This window comes from Mytilus edulis, chromosome 8 (genome assembly GCF_963676685.1).
Source record: "Mytilus edulis chromosome 8, xbMytEdul2.2, whole genome shotgun sequence".
NCBI lineage: Eukaryota > Metazoa > Mollusca > Bivalvia > Mytilida > Mytilidae > Mytilus > Mytilus edulis.
In genome coordinates, this window is record NC_092351.1 from 85,389,447 (window position 1) to 85,410,847 (window position 21,401).

General features: G+C 32.4%; 2 protein-coding genes across 4 annotated transcripts; both read right to left on the bottom strand.

Annotated features, from left to right (window-relative positions):
* Positions 1–301: 301 nt before the first annotated feature.
* Positions 302–19,521, bottom strand: LOC139486494 (methionine adenosyltransferase 2 subunit beta-like). 3 transcript variants are annotated; one of them, XM_071271390.1, is made up of 6 exons: positions 16,528–16,589; positions 14,515–14,700; positions 12,078–12,192; positions 10,542–10,694; positions 8,711–8,904; positions 302–1,763 (listed from the first exon to the last, which is right to left on the bottom strand). In XM_071271390.1, the coding sequence occupies exons 1-6, from the start codon at positions 16,531–16,533 to the stop codon at positions 1,509–1,511; spliced, it is 909 nt and encodes a 302-aa protein (XP_071127491.1). In that variant the 5' UTR covers positions 16,534–16,589; the 3' UTR covers positions 302–1,508. The 3 variants fall into 3 exon arrangements, with proteins under 3 accessions (XP_071127491.1, XP_071127492.1, XP_071127493.1); XM_071271391.1 differs by lacking the exon at positions 16,528–16,589 and adding an exon at positions 19,470–19,521 and having other exon boundaries at positions 303–1,763; XM_071271392.1 differs by lacking the exon at positions 16,528–16,589 and adding an exon at positions 19,455–19,510 and having other exon boundaries at positions 303–1,763.
* LOC139486657 (bromodomain-containing protein 2-like) lies at positions 2,882–5,761 on the bottom strand. Its single transcript, XM_071271581.1, has 3 exons — positions 5,410–5,761; positions 4,897–4,998; positions 2,882–3,235 (listed from the first exon to the last, which is right to left on the bottom strand). Exons 1-3 carry the CDS (start codon positions 5,473–5,475, stop codon positions 2,882–2,884), a joined length of 522 nt encoding a protein of 173 aa, XP_071127682.1. The 5' UTR covers positions 5,476–5,761.
* Positions 19,522–21,401: the final 1,880 nt, after the last annotated feature.

Genomic DNA, 21,401 nt, shown 5'->3' on the forward strand with positions numbered 1-21,401 from the left:
TTTACACAATTTTTAAAATCTTAAACTTTACAATCTTAAACTTTACAATCTTTAAATTGATAGTTTAAATCGACATACGCATGAGCATACCCTTACATAATTATGTTTATAATATTACAAATTAAGAAAACAAACGATTACAAATCGAGATAATCAAAAAATCAAAAATAAAGTCTTAGATCATCAAATAATTAAATAATCTCGAATATTTTATATGGCAATCAAACAATCACTATGAAAATGACCAAGTATTTATGTTATCAAAAGCCCTTCAAACAAGGCTCATATATAATAAATGATGCACCGCATTGTTATTTTAACATGACAAGGCGCGAAAAAAGCATAAACATGAACACACTAAAAACAAGTATGACACATTGGAACTTTATTTTCATAAAAATATCAATAAAAGAAAAAAAGCACACTAAAAGTAATATCTATAACAGAATTTAAACCCAATTTACAAAAAGCTGGTCGATACAATCATGATCAATTTCATTTCTACCTAAAAAAAAAATTGTCTAATAAGACAAAATGCTTACAAATAATAAAGCAACAAACATAATTAATGAATCACAAATGACCAATTACCAATAACATGATTTTGTAATAATATTTTTAAAAAAAAGCAACATAAAGGACAAAAGACTGGTAAAACAGAACAAATATTCTTGAAACAAGTTTAATAAAAAGTTGAATTAAAATCAAATTTAATAATTAATAAAAGCATTTCTATTGACATTCCCATTCACTGATCTTCAAACACGTCATCATTTTTTCTAGAATTTCCATAACTCTTTTTTTCAACATCATTTTTTGTGAACAACTATACATTTATTAACAAATTTGTTTTTCAAACTTCCCTGAATAAAACATAAATGTGTATTGTAAAAAAATTTGTCAAACAAGAATTTTATTTATCAAATGAATGTAATAATTTTCTAAGCATAAATTGATTTGAAGTCTACTGAAAAGTGTGTATTGTCAAAAAATATGTCAAACAAGGATTTTATTTATCAAATGAATGTAATAATTTTTTAAACATAAACTGTTTTGAAGTCTACTGAAAAGGGGGAAAAACCAGCAAAACATTTTTTTCTTTATATTCTATTTTGACAAACATTGTTTTAAAACCTTTAATATAATCTAATATTTTTTTCTAAGACTGACATTAATTGTGTATCAATCACCAATCTACAGTGGACAGTCTATATATATTTCACCAGTTTTGATTTTAAATTCTTATCTCAAATAATTGTTTATTGTCCTTGAATCTTAAAGACAATTAACAATAACATGTATAAGAATATTTGATATAGTCAGTTCTTTTATTAATGCAATTTTAACACTAATTGTTGCTAATTATTGCCATTTCAGAAAAATCTGCATAAATATATACGCATTAGATTTTATTATGCGAGTTCTTACTTTTGAGATACCCACCCAGTAGCATTATTCGCATAAAAAAAACCTTCCAATATTTTATACAGTATCAAAATAAAAGTAAATCATGTCTTGTAATATGGCTTCAATACATTAAGAATCTTGCTTTGAAACTGGCTATGTTTTGCTATTCCTAGGTCTTTAAGTCTTTGACAACTTAGCTGAGAATTGAATGGTCTAGAGGCTCCAGGTGAAGGCTTTTTGTCAGGTTGAATATGATCTGAAGGAAGACTGAAAACTTCTGCCATTACTAAAGCCATGTCATATTTAGTCATATTTTCATCACCACTCCAATGGTATACCCCTTTTATACTATTATCCTATGAAAAAGAAAAAAAATAATATTAAAACAAATTAAAAAGAATCAGATATTATTTTAATGACAGTTCCATCTTGAATTGGTTTATAATGTTTTTTAATTACAATTTGTAGAGGTAAACAAGAATGTTTCAAGTGTAAACATTGTAAAAGTTATTGCTGATATGATTATATATAAGATATGTGGTTTCATTGCCTATGATACAACTATCTACCTGATTCGAAATCGAATGAACTTATGTTCTGTAACTAAAAGTTCATTGTAATGCCCTCATCAATGAGTAAACTCATACAATAGAGTAAGCTATATATGTTAGAGGTCCTAATTATATATAACATGACAACATGAGTTCATCTAACATGACATGTTTCTGGTATGACCTTTATTAGTAATATGCTCCTGATAAACTTTTAGAAAGTACCAAAAAAAAACAACATTTGAGAGTATCAAAAATGTAAAGGAAACCTGAACAGAAATGCTTAAAAATTGCAAATTGCAAATTGAAATGCAATATTAAACATAAAACCTTTGTCCCTCACTTCTGTGGAATTGATAAAAAAAAATCACCACACTGTCATTACTGTAATTAAAGAAAATACTCTCACAATGACAGAACCATAATGCCAAGTACAGTGTAATATTTTTAACATTAAGACAAATGCCAATAACTGATACAATGTTATGCCTTGCTAAAAGATGTTGTGTAACACACAAATGTTTTCCTTTTTGACCCTGTCTATAGTGGATAGGTACTCAATGTCTTCTCAAATAAACTCATCATAGATACCAGGACTAAATTGTGTATGTACGCCAGACGCAGGTTTTGTCTACAAAAAAGACTCACAAAAAAGTGACGCTCGAATCCAAAAAAGTTAAAAAGGCCAAATAAAGTACAAAGTTGAAGAGCATTGAGGACCAAAATACCTTAAAGTTTTGCAAAATCCAATGTATACCTTTTATCTAAGATTATAGAAATCTTAATACAAATTTTTCTATCAAAATTGACAAGAAAGTGGGCAGAAGTTCTGTTTTTTTTTTTTTTTGTTACCAGAGCCCCTATGTACTGAAATAAAAGCAAAACCCCTGTCCTCTGTAGTGTATATTAAAATTGTGAATCAGTCAAACACCAAGAACCAAATCAGTGAAAACATTTATTAAAAAATATAATATTTGATGAAAACTGTGGAAGAAACAACACCAGTGTGAATTGTATTTCACCTCCAGCTGTAAATTGTCCATTAATGTTGAGACCATTTCCTTTCCTTCAGAAGAATTTTCAGTATGAGAATCCATTCCTACTTGTTTATCACTTTTGGTTGTTTCCATTGTCTTTTCATAGTATTCTTCTAATTTTTTTGCCATTTTATAAATCTCAGTATCTGGTTCGCTGTATAGATAGCAGTTTTGGTAGAGAAGCATCATGTCATCACTAAATTCATCTACTGATTTGTATAGACAACATTCCAAATTATTCTGAAAAAAAACCCCATGGTCAACATATTAATGACAAATTAATTAAATAAAAGATAAGACTTCTAATGTCCACCCAGTAGAACATATTTTATTTATCCAAGGTACAAGGGCAACAACTAAAAACTAGATGTGTCAAAGCGACACTAATTGCCCGTCTCAAAAAGTTGAACATGTGAACACAAAAATGATGGTGATTTCAAATATCAAAAATCAGCTCGAAATCTGATGGCGTATAGAGAAAAAGTCTGTATAACTGTGATTTTCTAAAATTTAACATAGTCCAAAGCCCTTAACTTTGGCAAAAAATAGCTGAATGGAAAAACACTTAAACTTGATCTGTAACTCATCATGAGTAACTCACATACCAAAAATCAGCCCAATTTCTGAAACCGTTTAGAATAAATGTCAGTATAACTGTGATTTTCAACAATTTAACAAAGTCCATAGACCATAATTTCGGCAAAAATTAGCCGAGCGTAACAAAACTTGAACTTGATCTGTAACACATCTTGGTTAACTCACATGCCAAAAACAATCCCAATATCTGAAGGGTTTAGAAAAAAAGTCTGTATAACTGTGATTTTCAACAATTCAACAAACAAAGTCCAAAGCCTGTAATTTCGACAAAAATTAGCAGTGTGGAACGAAACTTTAACTTGATCTGTAACTCAAAATAGTTAACTCACAAACCAAAAATCAGCCCAATATCTGAAGTTGTTTAGAAAAAACTCCATATAATTGTTTGTTGCGGAATGAAGGAATGACGGAATTTCGGACAAGGGTAAAACTATTTGGCACCAACAACTTTGTTGCGGGGCCAAAAAAAACACGTTTAGTTTGTTTAATAAAACTTTTTATTAATATATATTAAAAGAAATGAAGGCTTCAAAACAAATACACTGTGATTTTCATTTTAATCTAAATTTGAAAGGGGCATAACATGTTAAAAATATCTGATCAGAACTCATGTTCTAAATTTTAAAAAACATTGCTGGCATAAACCTATGATATTTATATAAATTTCAAAACATTCTGGCAAGAATTGAACACAGGAGAGCAATAACATTGCAATTCACATAAAATCAATATTTTCAAGGGGCATAACTCTTTTAAATATAAGTAATGGATACCATTTTTGAACTCTTGAAGAAAATTGGTGATATAAACCAGTAAACATAAATTTCACAAAAACTTGGCAGGAATTGTACACATTAGAGTGCTAAATATGAAATTTTCCATGACATTAATGTTTCCAAGGAGCATAAAAATTGATAAGGACTGAATTTCTTTCTTGCCCAGGACATTGCTAATATCAACCTATGATATAAGTTTCATAAAAATCTTTCATTAATGGTTCACTTGAGAAGACTAACAAGGCAGGACAGACGGTCAACAGTATACCATAATATGTCCCTTGAACGGGTGCATACAGAATGTTGTACAAAGCCTCTTAATTAGATAAAGGAAGATGTGGTATGAGGTCCAATGAGACTACTCTACATCAAAGTCACAATTTATAAAAGTAAACCACTATAGGGCAAGGTACAGTCTTCAACACAGAGCATTGGCTCACAAAACAAAAGCTATAAAGGGCCCCAAAAATTAACGCTGTATTGCCCTCTGTTCATAATAAAGCATTTGCTTGTGTTTATTATTCTTACCTTTATTGTACTGAGGTCCATTGGTTTCTTGACTATCTCAAAGTAATCATAGAGGCCTAAGGCAATTGGGTCCACTGGTTGGTAGAATGGCCACATATAACTCTAAAATATACAACAAAAAAACTAACCATTGCTGACAAATAAATATGCTGATTAAACAAAAACAGAAATGTAAATGTTAAAATCTGCTGTTCATTTTTTCTGTAAAAACATTGTTTAAGTGTAAAAAAAATAACTTTGTATTGAATTGCATAAAGTAGTAAGAAAACATAAGAGGTTGCATATTTAACCTTAATTATGTAAGTTTACAATATTTCATCAATTAGAAAAATACAAAAAGATGCAGAGGATTGTTTTTTTTATATGTTTAATCATGTCCATATTTATATTTAACATTTAGCAATTAAGTATCAGTTCTTTTCTTAAATTTACTAACCTAATATATGTAAAATTAGTACATTCTTTATACCGTAAGTACAATGTATTTAAATTAATTTAAAATTAAATTATTACCTGATGTTTTTCACTCAACAAGTCATCTACCAACTTCATACAGTTTTCCAAGTCTACATCTTGCATTTTGAGTTCACAGCTCTGATTCTAAAATAAATGTTTTTCCCTTAAAATGTCCTCTGATTTCCTGCTCCCAAGAAAGTGCGCCCTTTTCCAGTTTGCTATTTAGTACATTGAAGTAAAACACACCCTGACAGTATCTATACAGATAGAAAGAGACTTGAATAGAGTTTAGTACTGATTCTCCAATATTGATTGTGGCCCTGATAGTTTGATACCACTCTCCACTTTTAACTGTGATTTGTGCACTGTAGCATGACGTTTCCATCTCCAACCGTAATTTGTGCATTGTAGCATGTCTCCACCTCAACCTGTGATTTGTGCACTGTAGCATGACACCTCTACCTCCATCTGTGATTTGTGCACTGTAGCATGACATGTCCACCTCCAACTGTGATTTGTGCACTGTAGCATGACAAGCCCACCTAAACTTGTGCTTTATGCACTGTAGCATGACATCTCCACCTCCAACTGTGATGTGTGCACTGTAGCATGACAACTCTATCTCCATCTGTTATTTGTGCACTGTAGCATGACATATCCACCTTCAACTGTGATTTGTGCATTGTAGCATGACATATCCACCTCCAACTGTGATTTGTGCACTGTAGCATGACAAGCCCACCTAAACTTGTGCTTTATGCACTGTAGCATGACATCTCCACCTCCAACTGTGATGTGTGCACTGTAGCATGACAACTCTATCTCCATCTGTTATTTGTGCACTGTAGCATGACATATCCACCTCCAACTGTGATTTGTGCATTGTAGCATGACATATCCACCTCCAACTGTGATTTGTGCACTGCAGCATGACAAGCCCACCTAAACTTGTGCTTTATGCACTGTAGCATGACATCTCCACCTCCAACTGTGATGTGTGCACTGTAGCATGACAACTCTATCTCCATCTGTTATTTGTGCACTGTAGCATGACATATCCACCTCCAACTGTGATTTGTGCACTGTAGCATGACAAGCCCACCTAAACTTGTGCTTTATACACTGTAGCATGACATCTCCACCTCCAACTGTGATGTGTGCATTGTAGCATGACAACTCTGTCTCCATCTGTTATTTGTGCACTGTAGCATGACATCTCCACCTACACCTGTGATGTGTTCACTGTAGCATGACATCTCCGCCTACACCTATGATGTGTTCACTGTAGCATGATGTCTCCACCTCCACCTGTAATTTGTGCACTATAGCATGACACCTCTACCTCCATCTGTGATTTGTGCACTATAACATTATGTCTCCACCTCCATCTGAAATTTGTGCACTGCAATATTAGGCTTCCATCTCCAAATGTAATTTTTGCACTGTAGCATGTATGACATCTCCAAATTTAACTGTGATATGTGCACTGCAGCATGAGGTCTCCTCCTACACCTGTGATTTATGCACTGTAGCATGACGTCTTCACCTTTAACTGTGATTTATGCACTTTCGCATGATGTCTCAACCTTTAACTGTGATTTGTGCAATGTAGCATGATGAATGTGAATTGATATAAGATAGTCTTCAAACCAAAATTTTCACTACCCCTCTAGTATTTTCAAATACTACCAACCAGTGGACCCAATTACTTGCTCCGATGATTCATAGACCAACACTTATCATACATTATACTATAATTACATTAGATGTATGTTTCATTATAATATGTTATTCTGATTGGCTAACTGCACATCACGTGCTATTCCTGAAACAATTGTATTAGACAATAACATTTATCATTCATGATGACACGAGGTCCCACAAAAAAGTGCACAGGTAAATTAATTGAAAACTTGATAAAAATCGTGTTTTCATGATTTTAGCTAAAAAAAAAGTAATTATAAGTATTGAATGCTTCTTTTTGTAACTTTATAGGGTTGTAAAAGCGTTGACCGTGCGCACATTTTTAGTATACAAAATGTACTTCGGTCAACGCTTTTACCAGTCAGGGGCATTACTTAAACAAGTAACAATTAAAATTACCAATACAAGTAATGTTGAAATCGAGTCTATTTTGAATATAACTTATATAAGTAACTTTTCTGAATAATAATTTTATAGATGTCCATTAATACAGATTTTACTAACTTTAACAAATTTTCACAGTCATCTGGTTATTTTTCCCATGAAATATAAAATCTAATTCTTCTGAAACACTAATTAACTTTCGACGCACTTATCTTTCATACCGACGCTTCTTAGTCAAAGATTGGTCTCTTGGGACTATTAAATTATCATTTTCCTCCAAAATCTTGAAGGTAGACTGATATACATAGATAGATACTTGAGAATTAATTAAGACTTGAAGTTATTTATAATTTGTAATCAAAATCAATCACATATGTTCCTAAAATAAGTGTAATTACTATTTTTTTTCAAAAATGTATAAAATAACTTATTCAAGTCATATTTTTGTAATTATTTTTAAATTAACACTTTATTTCTATACTCCCCTCAATTCGAATAAATTCTTTGTTTTATGATATAAAGTGATGTAAAAATTCATGAAAACTACATGTAGTCTATGTTTCTATTAAAAATTAAAATAACTCCATTAAGTAATTTTATTATTTTTAGAAACAGAAATTACTTATATAAGTAACTTAAAAAAATAACTTGTTTAAGTGACACCCCTGACTGTTTACACCCCAATATATTTACAAAAAGCAGCATTCAATTCTTAAATAAAATCTTTTTGGATTCTTACATTCATTTACTTAGTTGTATAAAATTTCTAAAACATCAGAAGTTTCACTAGTGCAAATATGTTTGGCTCTAAATAATTAATCATACCATAAAATAAAGACATGAGAAATTTGAAGCCAGATGAACTGCATTGCAAATTTGATTTAAAATAAAAAAAGAAAGAGTTGTATTTTGTTTGCATTTGATGAAATGTTGCACAGACTTCTCAGCAAGAATCAAACCACTTAAAATACTTGTAAGTCATGCCCCTTCAAGTAACACTTATTCAATTATTGATTATTAGTTGTGAAAATAGTCATAGAGCTGTAATTAAATATTAAATGAACATTCAATGGTATTTTTGAACATAGTGTATATAAAATACCAATACCAAATTGTTTATTATAGTGACATGTGTTTTATGACAATATACAATATTTCAATAAGCAGTTGTAATTACATGTATCAACACCCGGCCCTTTGGACCCATAAGTCACTTTAAACATTTATACATAAAAAATAATAATCATAGTGTATAATTTCAAGAGCTTACCACGATCCTTTTATCTGCTAACTGTCTTATCACATATGCTATGTCATCACAATGAGTTGGAAAACGTCTTTCATAATCTGACATAGGACATGGTTTAGATGAGTCTGTCACCTTCTGAAATAGTGTAGTTACTGCACTCTCGTCCAAGTACTCGATATCTCCATACAGAATAGGCACTCTTAATATTGAATTATCTACAAACAAAACACATTGATATAGGTTATTTCCCATTGTCACAAAATTAGGTTCGGAGTTACTGCCCTTTGCCCAATTTTGATAAATCAGCCACATACCACTTCCTTTTTATACCACTAGATTTTAGAAATTTCCTGAATGATTTTTATTTAAATAAGCCTTGTTTTTTTCAACACTTCAGATCATCTACTGATTCAATTTTGATGTACAACATTTAACAAAATGGTAAGTCAAATATGATAAGCAATCAGTTGGCCCTGCAAGACTGATCCAAGGGAAACAACTCCATCTTGTATTACATAAATGAATAAACAGCTGCGCCATGAGCGCATGATACGCCCTTCGTCTTGTGTGTGAATATTATGCAATAATCATAAATAGTTTCTGACATACGGTGAGACATGAGAAAATTCTTAATTTTTTTTATTTACAAAAAACTCAATTACTCTAAAATAAAATTTTGAATCATCACCAAAAATTATACAGCTCTTTACATTAATAACTAAAAAGTGTGTAAAGTTTTAAGCATTAACCATAAATTGTTTTTGAGATACGGCGAGACATGTAAACCTCTCCCCCCTTTTTTTTTACACAAAAAACTCAATATCTCTAAAATAAATTTTTTAATCAAAACAAAAAAGTATACAGATCTTTAGATTAATATTACTTAGAAGTGTTTAAAGTTTTAAGCAATAATCATAAATCCTTTTTAAGATAAGTGTGACATGTGAAAACCCCCTCCCCTTGTTTATAAAATACTCAATAACTCAAAAATGAAATTTTGAATCATCACCAAAAATTATACAGATCTTAAGATTAATATAACTAAGAAATGTGTAGAGTTTTAAGCAATAATCAAAAATCGTTTTTGAGATATGGTGCGACATGTGAAACCCCCCCCCCCCCCCCCCCCCCCCGGCCCCCTGTATTAGTTACAAAGTGCTGTAACTCAAAAAGTTTTAATCTTATTTTCACCAAAAAATATACAGATCATTTGACCATCATAAGAAACAACCATATTCAGTTTCATGAAATTTGGATAAGTTGTTCTCAAGTTACGGTGCGACATGTTTACGCTAGGACGACAGATGCATGACATTTGTATACCATAATACGTCCCGTCAAAATTTTGACAGACGTATAAAAACTTCAAAAGGATTTCAGCACGAACATATATATATGGTAGAATAATATTTTAAATTCGTTGCAACAATAATCCTATAGATAGTTTTCAATGATGAAATACAATGAAATATTAGTTGGATTAATCATCCTTGGCTGCCATGCATCTTTGAGGACCAACTGTTAGATTATTTTTTTGGTTGAATAAACCAATTTTAAACATGCGGTTCTGTAAATGTTTTCAGTGTAATCAAGTTTTAAACATGAATTGACAGTATTTTTAAACTACATTTCTATAAAAAAAGAAGATGTGGTATTACTGCCAATGAGACAACTATCCAAAAAAGACCAAAATGACACAGACATTAACAACTATAGGTCACCCTTATGTTTTAAAAACATATTCTGGTCTACTAAAATTAAGATGGGACCTAATTCCAGGTAAGAAACAACTATATTTCACAATTTTCTGACAGCATCAAATAACATAGTCATATAAAATTAAAATGTCTACCTTGACTAACCTCCATTGTGACCTTTTCACCTTCAAATTTACTTTGTCCATATTTGTTAAGTGGATTAGGTATAGCATCTTCCTTATATGGCGGTGACGTCCCTTCAAACACGTAATCTGTACTAATATATAATACCCATGCACCAACAGCAGCTACGAAAATAAATGTTTTATGAAAATATATTAGAATAAATCAGTCATGTCAGTTAGACAACTTTTATCATTCTTTTTAATTTTAAATGAAAATCTTCTACTGTAATAATTATCAAGATATCTAAATTGAATAACTGTGAATTCATTGGTATAGGTGAACCATGATTTGAAATATTCTATAGGCTTGTATGCAGACTTTGGCAAAACCAAAAAATAAAATATAAAAAAAAAGTATGTTTTCCTCAATCCTTTAAACTTGGTAACAACAAAAACCAAAGAATTTCCATCAATTAATTTATAAGAAACATATTAAGGATCGAAGTAATTTTGTCTGTAATTGTAATTATGATAGATTGCTCAATGCTTTACACATGTTATAAGCAATGCACTTTTTCTGTAACTCATGTAAAATGTTTAAGATATGTTGTCTAAGGAAGCACGATAAGTATGGTAAAATGCATACATCATAAACACACATCATTTGTTTTAATTCATATTTAACCAATATAAAAAGATTTGGAATGAGTGCCACATAGACAACTCTCAGACTATCCAAGCCAATTAGTTAAAAGTCAACCATGATACATGTAGGTCAATGTACAGCCTTCAATAAGGAGCCTAATTAGCTGACACCGAACAGCAAGCCATAAAGGGCCCTACAAATGAATAATGTAAAACCATTCAAACAGGAAAATCTGTTATATATATATATATATACAAAAAAAAAGAAATGAGAAACACTTATGAACCACATCAACAAATGACAACCATTGAACAACAGGTTCCTGACTTAGGACAGGTGCAAACAAATGCAGTGAGTATATATTATAAATATACTGCTTAAATTATGTATGTCCCAGTACTGGTTTTCATTTGTAACTGTATATAATATTTATATTTCTTTTCATATGAATAATAATTATGCAAATTTTTTAATGGCACTTCCCTTATAAAACAAGATGATTCTCAATACCTGACTGAAAGTGTTAAACAAGAGTAGCAAACATTGTTAAGACCATGCTAAAAAAAAGTTAAATATAGGTCAAATTGTCAATGGCATTTTTATATGTGGTATAGATATGATACAGATTGACAGTACACATGGTACAGATCGAGTTTTTCTAGACTAAAAAAAATTAAGCAGTTAGTTTTCTCATTTGAATTGTTTTACATTGTCATTTCAGGGCCTTTTATAGCTGACTATGAGTTATGGACTTTGCTCATTGTTGAAGGCCATACCGTGACCTATACTTGTTGTATCTGTGTCATTTGGTCTCTTGTGGAGAGTGGTCTCATTGGCAATCATACCACATCTTCTTTTTTTATAAGTATGCATAGTTATCTTTATCTGTATACATGGTATATGCAAATAAGAAAATATACCTGCATTCTGACAGATAACTTTGGTAGCTGATACATTAAGTTGTTGGGTTGCTTCTGGTTTCTTTTCTACAGCATCTGGCTTTCTCTCAGCAGCAGAATGTATAACTACTGATGGCTGTTATAATATATATCAATTTACATTACAATAAAATAGTGCAAACATAAAGAGATGTGATTGTCAATGAGACAATAATCCACTAGCTAAGAGACCAAATAATATGGATACATTTAAGCTATAAGGACTCTGGCATTATTCAAACGAAAAAATCAGGTGCTCCGCAGGACGCAGCTTTACACGACCACAGAGGTCGAACCCTGAACAGTTGGGGCAAGTATGGACACAACATTCAAGCTTGATACAGCTCTGAATTTGGATTGTGATAAAATTCTTAACATAATATGAGTTTCTGACACAAAACAAATGTCAAGATCTTACAAATTTATTATGCAATATTGTGCAATAAAAGTTTTCTTCTACAAACTTTTCAAAAATTTGCAATTTGAGAAATTTGGAAAAAAAATTGAAAACTACTACCACCCCCCTTTTTTTTTGCAATAAGTCCAAAACCTGACATTTCTTTATACATTATTTACAAGTAGTGTAAGGGAGGTAAATCCAAACATACCAAACATTGTATGTTAATTATTTTTGAATTACCTCCTTGTGTTATAATTTCAGAGAGATTCATCCACTTAAACACAAGTTATTGTTTGAAAACTACAAAAATGCTTATTTTGGGCCCCCTTTTTGGCCCCTAATTCCTTTACTATTGGGACTATAACCCCTAAAATCAATCCCGTTCTGGTAAAAATTTATAGAGATCCATTCACTAAATCTAAAGTTATTGTCCGGAAAACCTAGTTTTCCCCATTTTTAGCCCCAAATTTCGCCTATTTTAGCCCCTAATTCAAAAATATTTTGAGCCATAACTCCCCAAAGTCATTACTAACCATCCCTTCATGGTATGGAAACTTGTGGTATAATTTCAGAGAAATTCATACACTTAAACATAAGTTATTGTTTGAAAACTACAAAAATGCTTATTTTGGGCCCCCTTTTTGGCCCCTTTTTCCTAAACTATAGGGACCATAACCCCCAAAATCAATCCCAACCTTCCTTTAGTGGTATTAAACCTTCTGGTAAAAATTTATAGAGATCCATTTTATACTAAATCTAAAGTTATTGTCCGGAAACTAATGCGTCTTTTGACGACGCAGTCCATGAAATGATACCATTATACTACGCAGAATTTTTTTTGTGGTCATACAAAAAACAGCAATATCTATGCTAAACAATACATGTAGCTTAGAACAGATGTACAGCATGTACAGAAGGACAAAGATAACACTTTATGAACATTCTGCTGTGGCAGGGCATATTTATGAACATTCTGCTGTGGCAGGGCATATTTATGAACATTCTGCTGTGGCAGGGCATATTTATGAACATTCTGCTGTGGCAGGGCATATTTATGAACATTCTGCTGTGGCAGGGCATATTTATGAACATTCTGCTGTGGCAGGGCATATTTATGAACATTCTGCTGTGGCAGGGCATATTTATGAACATTCTGCTGTGGCAGGGCATATTTATGAACATTCTGCTGTGGCAGGGCATATTTAAAACACAATAATTTCCCATCTCAATTACTCACATGTATAATGACTAAGCATTTCACCTTTCATTTTAAACTACCAAAATGTATTCTACATAAGTTGGTATTCAAAGCTATTTATAGGAGCTACTTTGTTGTAAATATGTACTACATTCCAATGTGTTCTTTTTAAGAAAGCCAGTTTGTTTTGTTGGAGTAACATATTCAAATCTAACCAGATTATTTTAAAAAAAAAATCAACTCTGGCCGTGCTAGGAGCAGTCTCATGATCTCACAAACATGTTTAACCCCGCCGCATTTTTGCGCCTGTCCCAAGTCATGAGCCTCTGGCCTTTGTTAATCTTATTTATTATTTTTATTTTAGTTTCTTGTGTACAATTCGGAATTCAAATTAGTATGGCGTTCATTATCACTGAACTAGTATATATTTGTTTAGGGGCCAGCTGAAGGACGCCTCCAGGTGCGGGAATTTCTCGCTACATTGAAGACCTGTTGGTGACCTTCTGCTGTTGTCTGCTCTATGGTCGGGTTGTTGTCTCTTTGGCACATTCCCCATTTCCATTCTCAATTTTATTATATATACTTGCAGTGATGTAAGAGTTTTTTTTTGTTGCTCTGTGTTGAAAGCCAGGCTTCACTGTGACTATTACATGAAGAACAACAATGAAAGAGCTGTTCCTTTGCTTTTGTTTGTTTAAGAGTGCATGTACTGATTTTATGTCATGGATGGATACCCATGCATATACTTTATGTACTTGTTTTTCTATTATATCCCTAATTAGAATTTTTTAAGCAATTATTCCCAGGACAAACACACTTACATTAAACTCTTTCATCACAGTTTTTACTTCCTCATCTTTTGTAATGTCACACTTCCTTAACTTTCCTGTGCACCTACTGAATGCCAAACCCAAAACTTCCCATGATCCTTCATTCACAAATTCCTTGTACACAGCTCGACCTAATAATCCAGATGCTCCAGTGATTAAGACTTTCTTAGACATTACCTAAAAAGAATAAAAATATTTTTTAAAAGTTATGAACAACAAATGAACAAGATATAAAAAAGAAGATGTGGTATGATTGCCAATGAGACAACTATCCACAAAAGACCGAAATGACACAGACATTAAAAACTATAGGTCACCGTACAACCTTCAACAATGAGCAAAGGCCCATACCGCATAGTGAGCTATAAAAGGCCCAGATAAGACAATGTAAAACAATTCAAACGAGAAAACTAACAGCCTTATTTATGTAAAAAAATGAACGAAAAACAAATATGTAACAAATAAACAAACAACAATATACATGTTTTTTGTTCACCATTTTAACAAAGATTACACTGAGTTTAAAAATATCATTAAAAGTTCTAATTAACTAATAATTGTCATTTTAAGGTTATGACTGACTTATCCATGATATATAGGTAGAATGCAAATGATGTTTCATAGTGCTCAAGTTTTCTATTGTATTTACAATCACTATGAAATAGCTTACTGTTCTCTTGCAATAGAATGACTTCTAAGCATGCTAGGTAAAGACAACTTGTAAACTATTAAAAAAAAAATGGAATTGAAACTTACAATAAATTTTCCCTCTATATCTGTCTATAACTGCTGTTAACATTTAAGTGGGACTGCAGACTGATTTGTATTTATAATTTGACTAAAACTTTGAAATATTTTTGCTAATTCCCTGATTATATGTACTTAAAAAATAGATGAAGGTATTATTAACAGGATGTCATTATCAAAAAATCCAGACACACACTGATAAGATTAATGAATCTGGATAAATAAGAAATAAATACATTGGACAACATAATCAAATATTTTTTAATCATTTTCTGAGTACAAATATACATGAATATAGTCCCCCTGTTATCTTAAAAGATTACCCTTATATGCAAAAACAAACAAACTAGAGGACTCATTTAAGTGTGCAAAAATTGTCAGAACTACATGTTCTTGTGAATGAAGATCTACACTACCTACATTTTGTAACTACTTTAAACAAGAATGTGTACACAGTACATGGATTTCCCACTCGCACTATCATTTTCTATGTTTAGTGGACCGTGAAATTGGAATAAATTCTCTAATTTGGCATTCAAATTAGAATGATCTTATCAAAGGGAATATATGTATACTAAGTTTCAAGTTGATTGGATTTCAACTTCATCAAAAACTACCTTGACCAAAAACTTTAACCTGAAGCGGGACAGACGGACGAACGAACAGACGGACTAACGAACGGACAGACGAACGAACAAACGGACAGACGAACAAACAGACAGACAGACGGACAAACGGACGCACAGACCAGAAAACATAATGCCCCTCTACTATAGTAGGTGGGGCATAAAAAACATTGTAAATACTAATGACCAGTGGACCTTGCAGAGATTCATATAACATGTATAACCTTTCCTTGCTTTTCATTTTTGGTTGCACCCACTTAAAATTCAAATTTATCAACATCTGCCCAACTTCATGCACTTGCATATATACATGATATTTGATCAATAAGCCAAAAATAATTTTACAATTGGAAATGTTAAGATTGGAAAGAAAAAAACAATGTTATATATTATATACAACATGATACATACGCCTACGTAGTTCAACAACAAGTACTTTTATTATTACCTACGAATGTTACATATATAAGTAATCAGTTTCTATATTAGCCATGATTTATTGTTATCTGACACGCTGTCAATGTCTTTACACAAGAAGAATAAATTTCAGAACTTACAAAGTCATTCAAATCTACTAAAATAATTTATATAAAGTATTAATCTGCAAATAAAACTATTTTTTATTACTAACCGGCATGTAAGCTGCAAACTTCCTACTGACCTCGACAGTTATAAAATTATTTTTTTGTAGACTTATAAATAACCTTGATTTGTGTTTACATATAATCTTTAATCCTAGCAATGTAGCAATCCAGGGCAGATTTTGTTTAAGGAGTTCCCTTAATAATCATGTAAATAATCACATTGAATCATATATTTTGTACATGTCATATATAAATATGTAGCTATGAAAAAAAATAATAAATACGGACTTAAAATCTTTACTTGTGTTAATAAATAAAATAATAAAGATTTGACATTTTGATTATTTATCAATAATATCTGTTCAATGTAAAGGGCGTTTTTAATCGTTGGTGACCTAAATGACAGTCTATGTATATCATGTATATATAGAATGTATATCTGTATATTGTCATGATTAATGTAAAAATATGGTCAATATGCAAGCTGTTGCATAAAATTATTGACATAAAGATATTTACTGCAAGAAAAACCTTTCAGTACTTTTAAAGATTTTATTGATCTGAGTTTCAGATGTACATGTATCATGAGTGTATGTTTTAATGGGTATAGATTCATTTTGATTCAAATTCATTGTTTTAACTGTATGTTTTATATCATTGTTTATAAGCCAATTTTGTCCAAAATCACATAGTTGAAAGGTCCAAAATAAAAGCCTTCCCCGGAAGTTACAGTCTTAAACATGTTAAACTCTGGATTTCATGTATTTAAGGCCGGGATTTCGGGATCAGGACCCCTCTGACCCCCTCCCCCCCCTCTCTTTCTTATGTTGTACTGTTATACCACTGTCCCAGATTAGGGGGAGGGTTGGGATCCTGCTAATATGTTTAATCCCGCCACATTATTTGTGTATGTGCCTGTCCCAAGTCAGGAGCCTGTAATTCAGTGGTTGTCGTTTGTTTTTAAGTGTTACATATTTGTTTTTCGTTCATTTTTTTACATGAATAAGGCCGTTAGTTTTCTCGTTTGAATTGTTTTACATTGTCTTATCGGGATTTTATAGCTGACCATGCGGTATTGGCTTTGCTCATTGTTGAAGGCCGTACGGTGACCTATAGTTGTTAATGTCTGTGTCATTTTGGTCTTTTGTGGATAGTTGTCTCATTGGCAATCATACCACATCTTCTTTTTTATAACATGCTTTAGATGTATAAAAATCTCTACAAGTGGGTAGATTTCTGGAAACCACCTAGACATCCTATATCCATGAATGATATCTCTTGAATTAAAGACCCACATAAGAAAACTTAGGCAACAACAATGCATAGATGTACTCTTTATAGAAATACCATTCATTGCCAAATTATGAACACCTCAAGTTCACAACTCACTGCTCCATAGAATTATCAGAAGAAATTTGCACCACAACTCTAAATCAGCAATAAATTGCATAGAAACTGATGACAATAGTATCTATTTCTGGCTAAAAAACCAAAGGAAAGAAATTATCACCTACTTATTGGCAAAATCATATAGTCTGGCAGGGGCGGATCCAGCCATTTTAAAAAGGGGGTTCAAACCCCTGGAGTCTAACCCCCTCCCCCCTTGGATCAGCCACAGTCTGAAATATCTTAGACAAGACAAAAGCTGAAGTTCAGAAAGCTATTTTTGAAACTAGTCTAAGAATAGTTTCAAGAACATTTATAATGTTTGTACTCAATTCTCATATGGCAAAAATTCATCAATCACCTTCTCCACCATTTGTCCACTTTTTAAGTTAATGAGTTATGTAATCTTTGTGAGAAAAATATCTATCATTTTCTTTTGAATTGTCCAAGTACTGTTATTCAAAACAAGAATTACATATTTTGAACCTATCAAGGACTATGTTATTCAACATACAACAGAAGAAGTCTGGCACAATGGGTTTCGTTCTTATGTTGTACTGTTATACCACTCACCACTGTCCCAGGTTAGGGGGAGGGTTGGGATCCCGCTAACATGTTTAACCCCGCCACATTATTTATGTATGTGCCTGTCCCAAGTCAGGAGCGTGTAATTCAGTGGTTGTCGTTTGTTTATGTGTTACATATTTGTTTTTCGTTCATTTTTTTACATAAATAAGGCCATTAGTTTTCTCCTTTGAATTGTTTTACATTGTCTTATCGGGGCCTTTTATAGCTGACTATGCGGTATGGGCTTTGCTCATTGTTGAAGGCCGTACGGTGACCTATAGTTGTTAATGTCTGTGTCATTTTGGTCTTTTGTGGATAGTTGTCTCATTGGCAATCATACCACATCTTCTTTTTTATATATTCAAGAGGGGGGTAGGACCTTTTTCAGGACGTCAGGATTGGGTGTTTTTAAGGTTGGGATTTTGGGATTGACCCTTTCGAGATCCAGGATATCTTTTTTGAGTGTCAGGATTTTATTTTTTTAAATTCAGGACCTCTGGATTTCATGTTTTTAAGGCCGGGATTTCGGGATCGTGACCCCTCTGACCGCCACCCCCTCTTTCCACTTAAACCAAACATTTGGCAACTAGGTTAATCCACAGATTGTAGGTATTCATATGCAGGGGCAGATGCAGCCATTTTAAAAGGGGGTTCCCAACACATGATTTAGGGGGGGGGGGGATGGTTCCAACTATATGTCCCCATTCAAATGCTTTAATGCATTAATCGTCCCCAATATGTAATAACCAATACTTGGATTTTATCCTTGTGTTCCTTACAAAGGAAGTTCATACTGAGAGAAGAAGAAGAAGTTACAGGCCGACTTTAATATGGGCCGAGTTATAATTATGGAATGCGATTTTTTTTTACCAAGGACAAGGTGACTATATTTCTATACCCCAGGCCCAGTAACTCTTTGACAGTTTGATTGTTAGTGCTGGCAACTATGCTACAAGGTAAACATTTCTAAATTGAAATATATTCAGCTTTAAATCCGCTTGATCAGTAAATAAAACCTTACAAACAAGTTGTTTACATTTGTAAATTCTGTCTACATGGGAGATAACCAACATGACCAAGAAAAGGTGTGATTAATAACCATAAAAAATCTTTTATATTCGAAGTTTGGGAAGTACCATTTTTAATAAGCAAACTGATATAGATTTAAAAAAAAAAACTTGAATTATTTCAGTATTTGTAAAACAAATTTCAAATTGAGTACAGATCATCTTGTGAACCTGATAAAAGAGGGACGAACGATACCAAAGGGACAGTCAAACTCATAAATCTAATAAAAACAAACTGACAATGCCATGGCTAAAAAGCAGCCGGTGCTGCTGGAATGTTGCTACTTAGAAATGGAAAGTTCACAATTGGAAAGCTGAAATCATCTCTTTTGTCGTACAGTTTTGTTTTCAACCGACACTCATTGTCAATTTCTAGGTGTAAGTCAAGATATGAAGCCGACTTAACTGTATCTGTAGTATCCTTTATCTCCAATTCGATGGGATAGATGCGTTCCACATAGTCACCAAATTTTGAATTGTTTAGTGAAAGAACGTCATCTATATAGCGGAAAGTAGAGTTAAAGGATATTGCTAACTTCTTATCTTTCTTCCTAAGAAGTTCCTGCATGAAGTCAGCCTCATAATAATAAAGAAACAAGTCGGCAAGTAGAGGGGCACAGTTTGTTCCCATTGGGATGCCGACAGTCTGTTGAAAAACACGTCCTCCGAACGTTACAAATATGTTGTCAATCAAGAAATCAAGCATTTTGATAATATCGGTTTCCGGCAGAGAATTTTTTGTTTGAATCAGAGTGATTCTTTACAAAGTATGATTTATCCCTCCCTAAGACAAGATACTTGTATCTACGTTGGCCATTCTTTTTTATGAAGCAAAGTAATACCAACTCTTTCAATTTGTCTTTTAGTTTGGAATGTGGAATACTTGTGTAAAGAGTAGAAAAGTCAAATGTTTTAATACTGTTACAAGATGAAAGAGAGTTAGATTGTATGTACAAATATCTTTGGAATTTTTAAGTATCAACATCTGATTCACGCCACCTCTAGAATAGGCAGTTTCACAATAACTTTGAAGCCCGTCTTTGATTGCTGATAAAATAGATGTTAATAATTTAGAAAGAGGTTTCGTGGAGTACTTGGAAGACCCAGCAACATACCGTTGTTTGTAAGGACACTTATGTAGTTTAGGTATCCAATACAGTGATGGAAGATCCAGTTCTTCATCTTTGGTTGAAATACCAAAGAAACAAAGAACAGACCTATGATTATCCAGGATTTCGTCTTTGGTAAGTGTTGTGAGGGTATATATGTTGAGTTTCCAAGTGAATTGTCTATACCTAATTCGTTTATCAAGCAATTAATGTAGTGACTTTTACAGACAAAAACGATGTTATTTGGGGCTTATTTGTCTGCGGGGACAACAACATATTTATCATGGAGGTCGGATAGGTGTTTAGCAACATTTGGGTCTTTAACATGTTTAAAGATTGACGTAGCATGGGCATTGATGGACCCATTCAGTTTCTTAATTCTGATTTGTATTAATGACTATGATAAGTTTTGTGCATTTCACTTTAGCTGATTTATCATATAGTAAACAAACTTACTGGATTTTCCTGTTATCTTTTTTGTATTCCTGCCTGCATATTTGCCTAAAATAAACTAAGTTGAAAATTTAAATGATGCAGATCCAGGATTTTGAAAGGGCCCCTAAGGGGAAGCAAAACTAGGCAACATTTGGACTGTATGAAAGGCCGTTCATGTCAAAAACCTGATAAAGTAACACGATAAATTTAGTTTTAACACGTAAAAAGATCAATTTAACACGTTAAACTTTGCAATTATCAAGTTTGGGATTTAACCCGTGGGTGAAAAAAGACGTTAATCGCGATAAAATACCTGTCGCACTGGCCACGTGTGTCATAATGAATCACTTTTACGTG

What these genes read in the sequence shown, in the direction of transcription:
- LOC139486657 (XM_071271581.1), bottom strand. Translation starts at nt 5,475, where the DNA reads ATGCAAGATGTAGACTTGGAAAACTGTATGAAGTTGGTAGATGACTTG. An exon ending in TGTTGAGTGAAAAACATCAG is followed by an intron (nt 4,999 to 5,409) that starts GTAATAATTTAA and finishes TGTATATTTTAG; the next exon opens with AGTTATATGTGGCCATTCTA. An exon ending in TGGACCTCAGTACAATAAAG is followed by an intron (nt 3,236 to 4,896) that starts GTAAGAATAATA and finishes GTTTTTTTTCAG; the next exon opens with AATAATTTGGAATGTTGTCT.
- LOC139486494 (XM_071271390.1), bottom strand. An exon ending in CTGTGATGAAAGAGTTTAAT is followed by an intron (nt 12,193 to 14,514) that starts GTAAGTGTGTTT and finishes ATATTATAACAG; the next exon opens with CCATCAGTAGTTATACATTC. An exon ending in TAGCAGATAAAAGGATCGTG is followed by an intron (nt 1,764 to 8,710) that starts GTAAGCTCTTGA and finishes TCTTTTTCATAG; the next exon opens with GATAATAGTATAAAAGGGGT.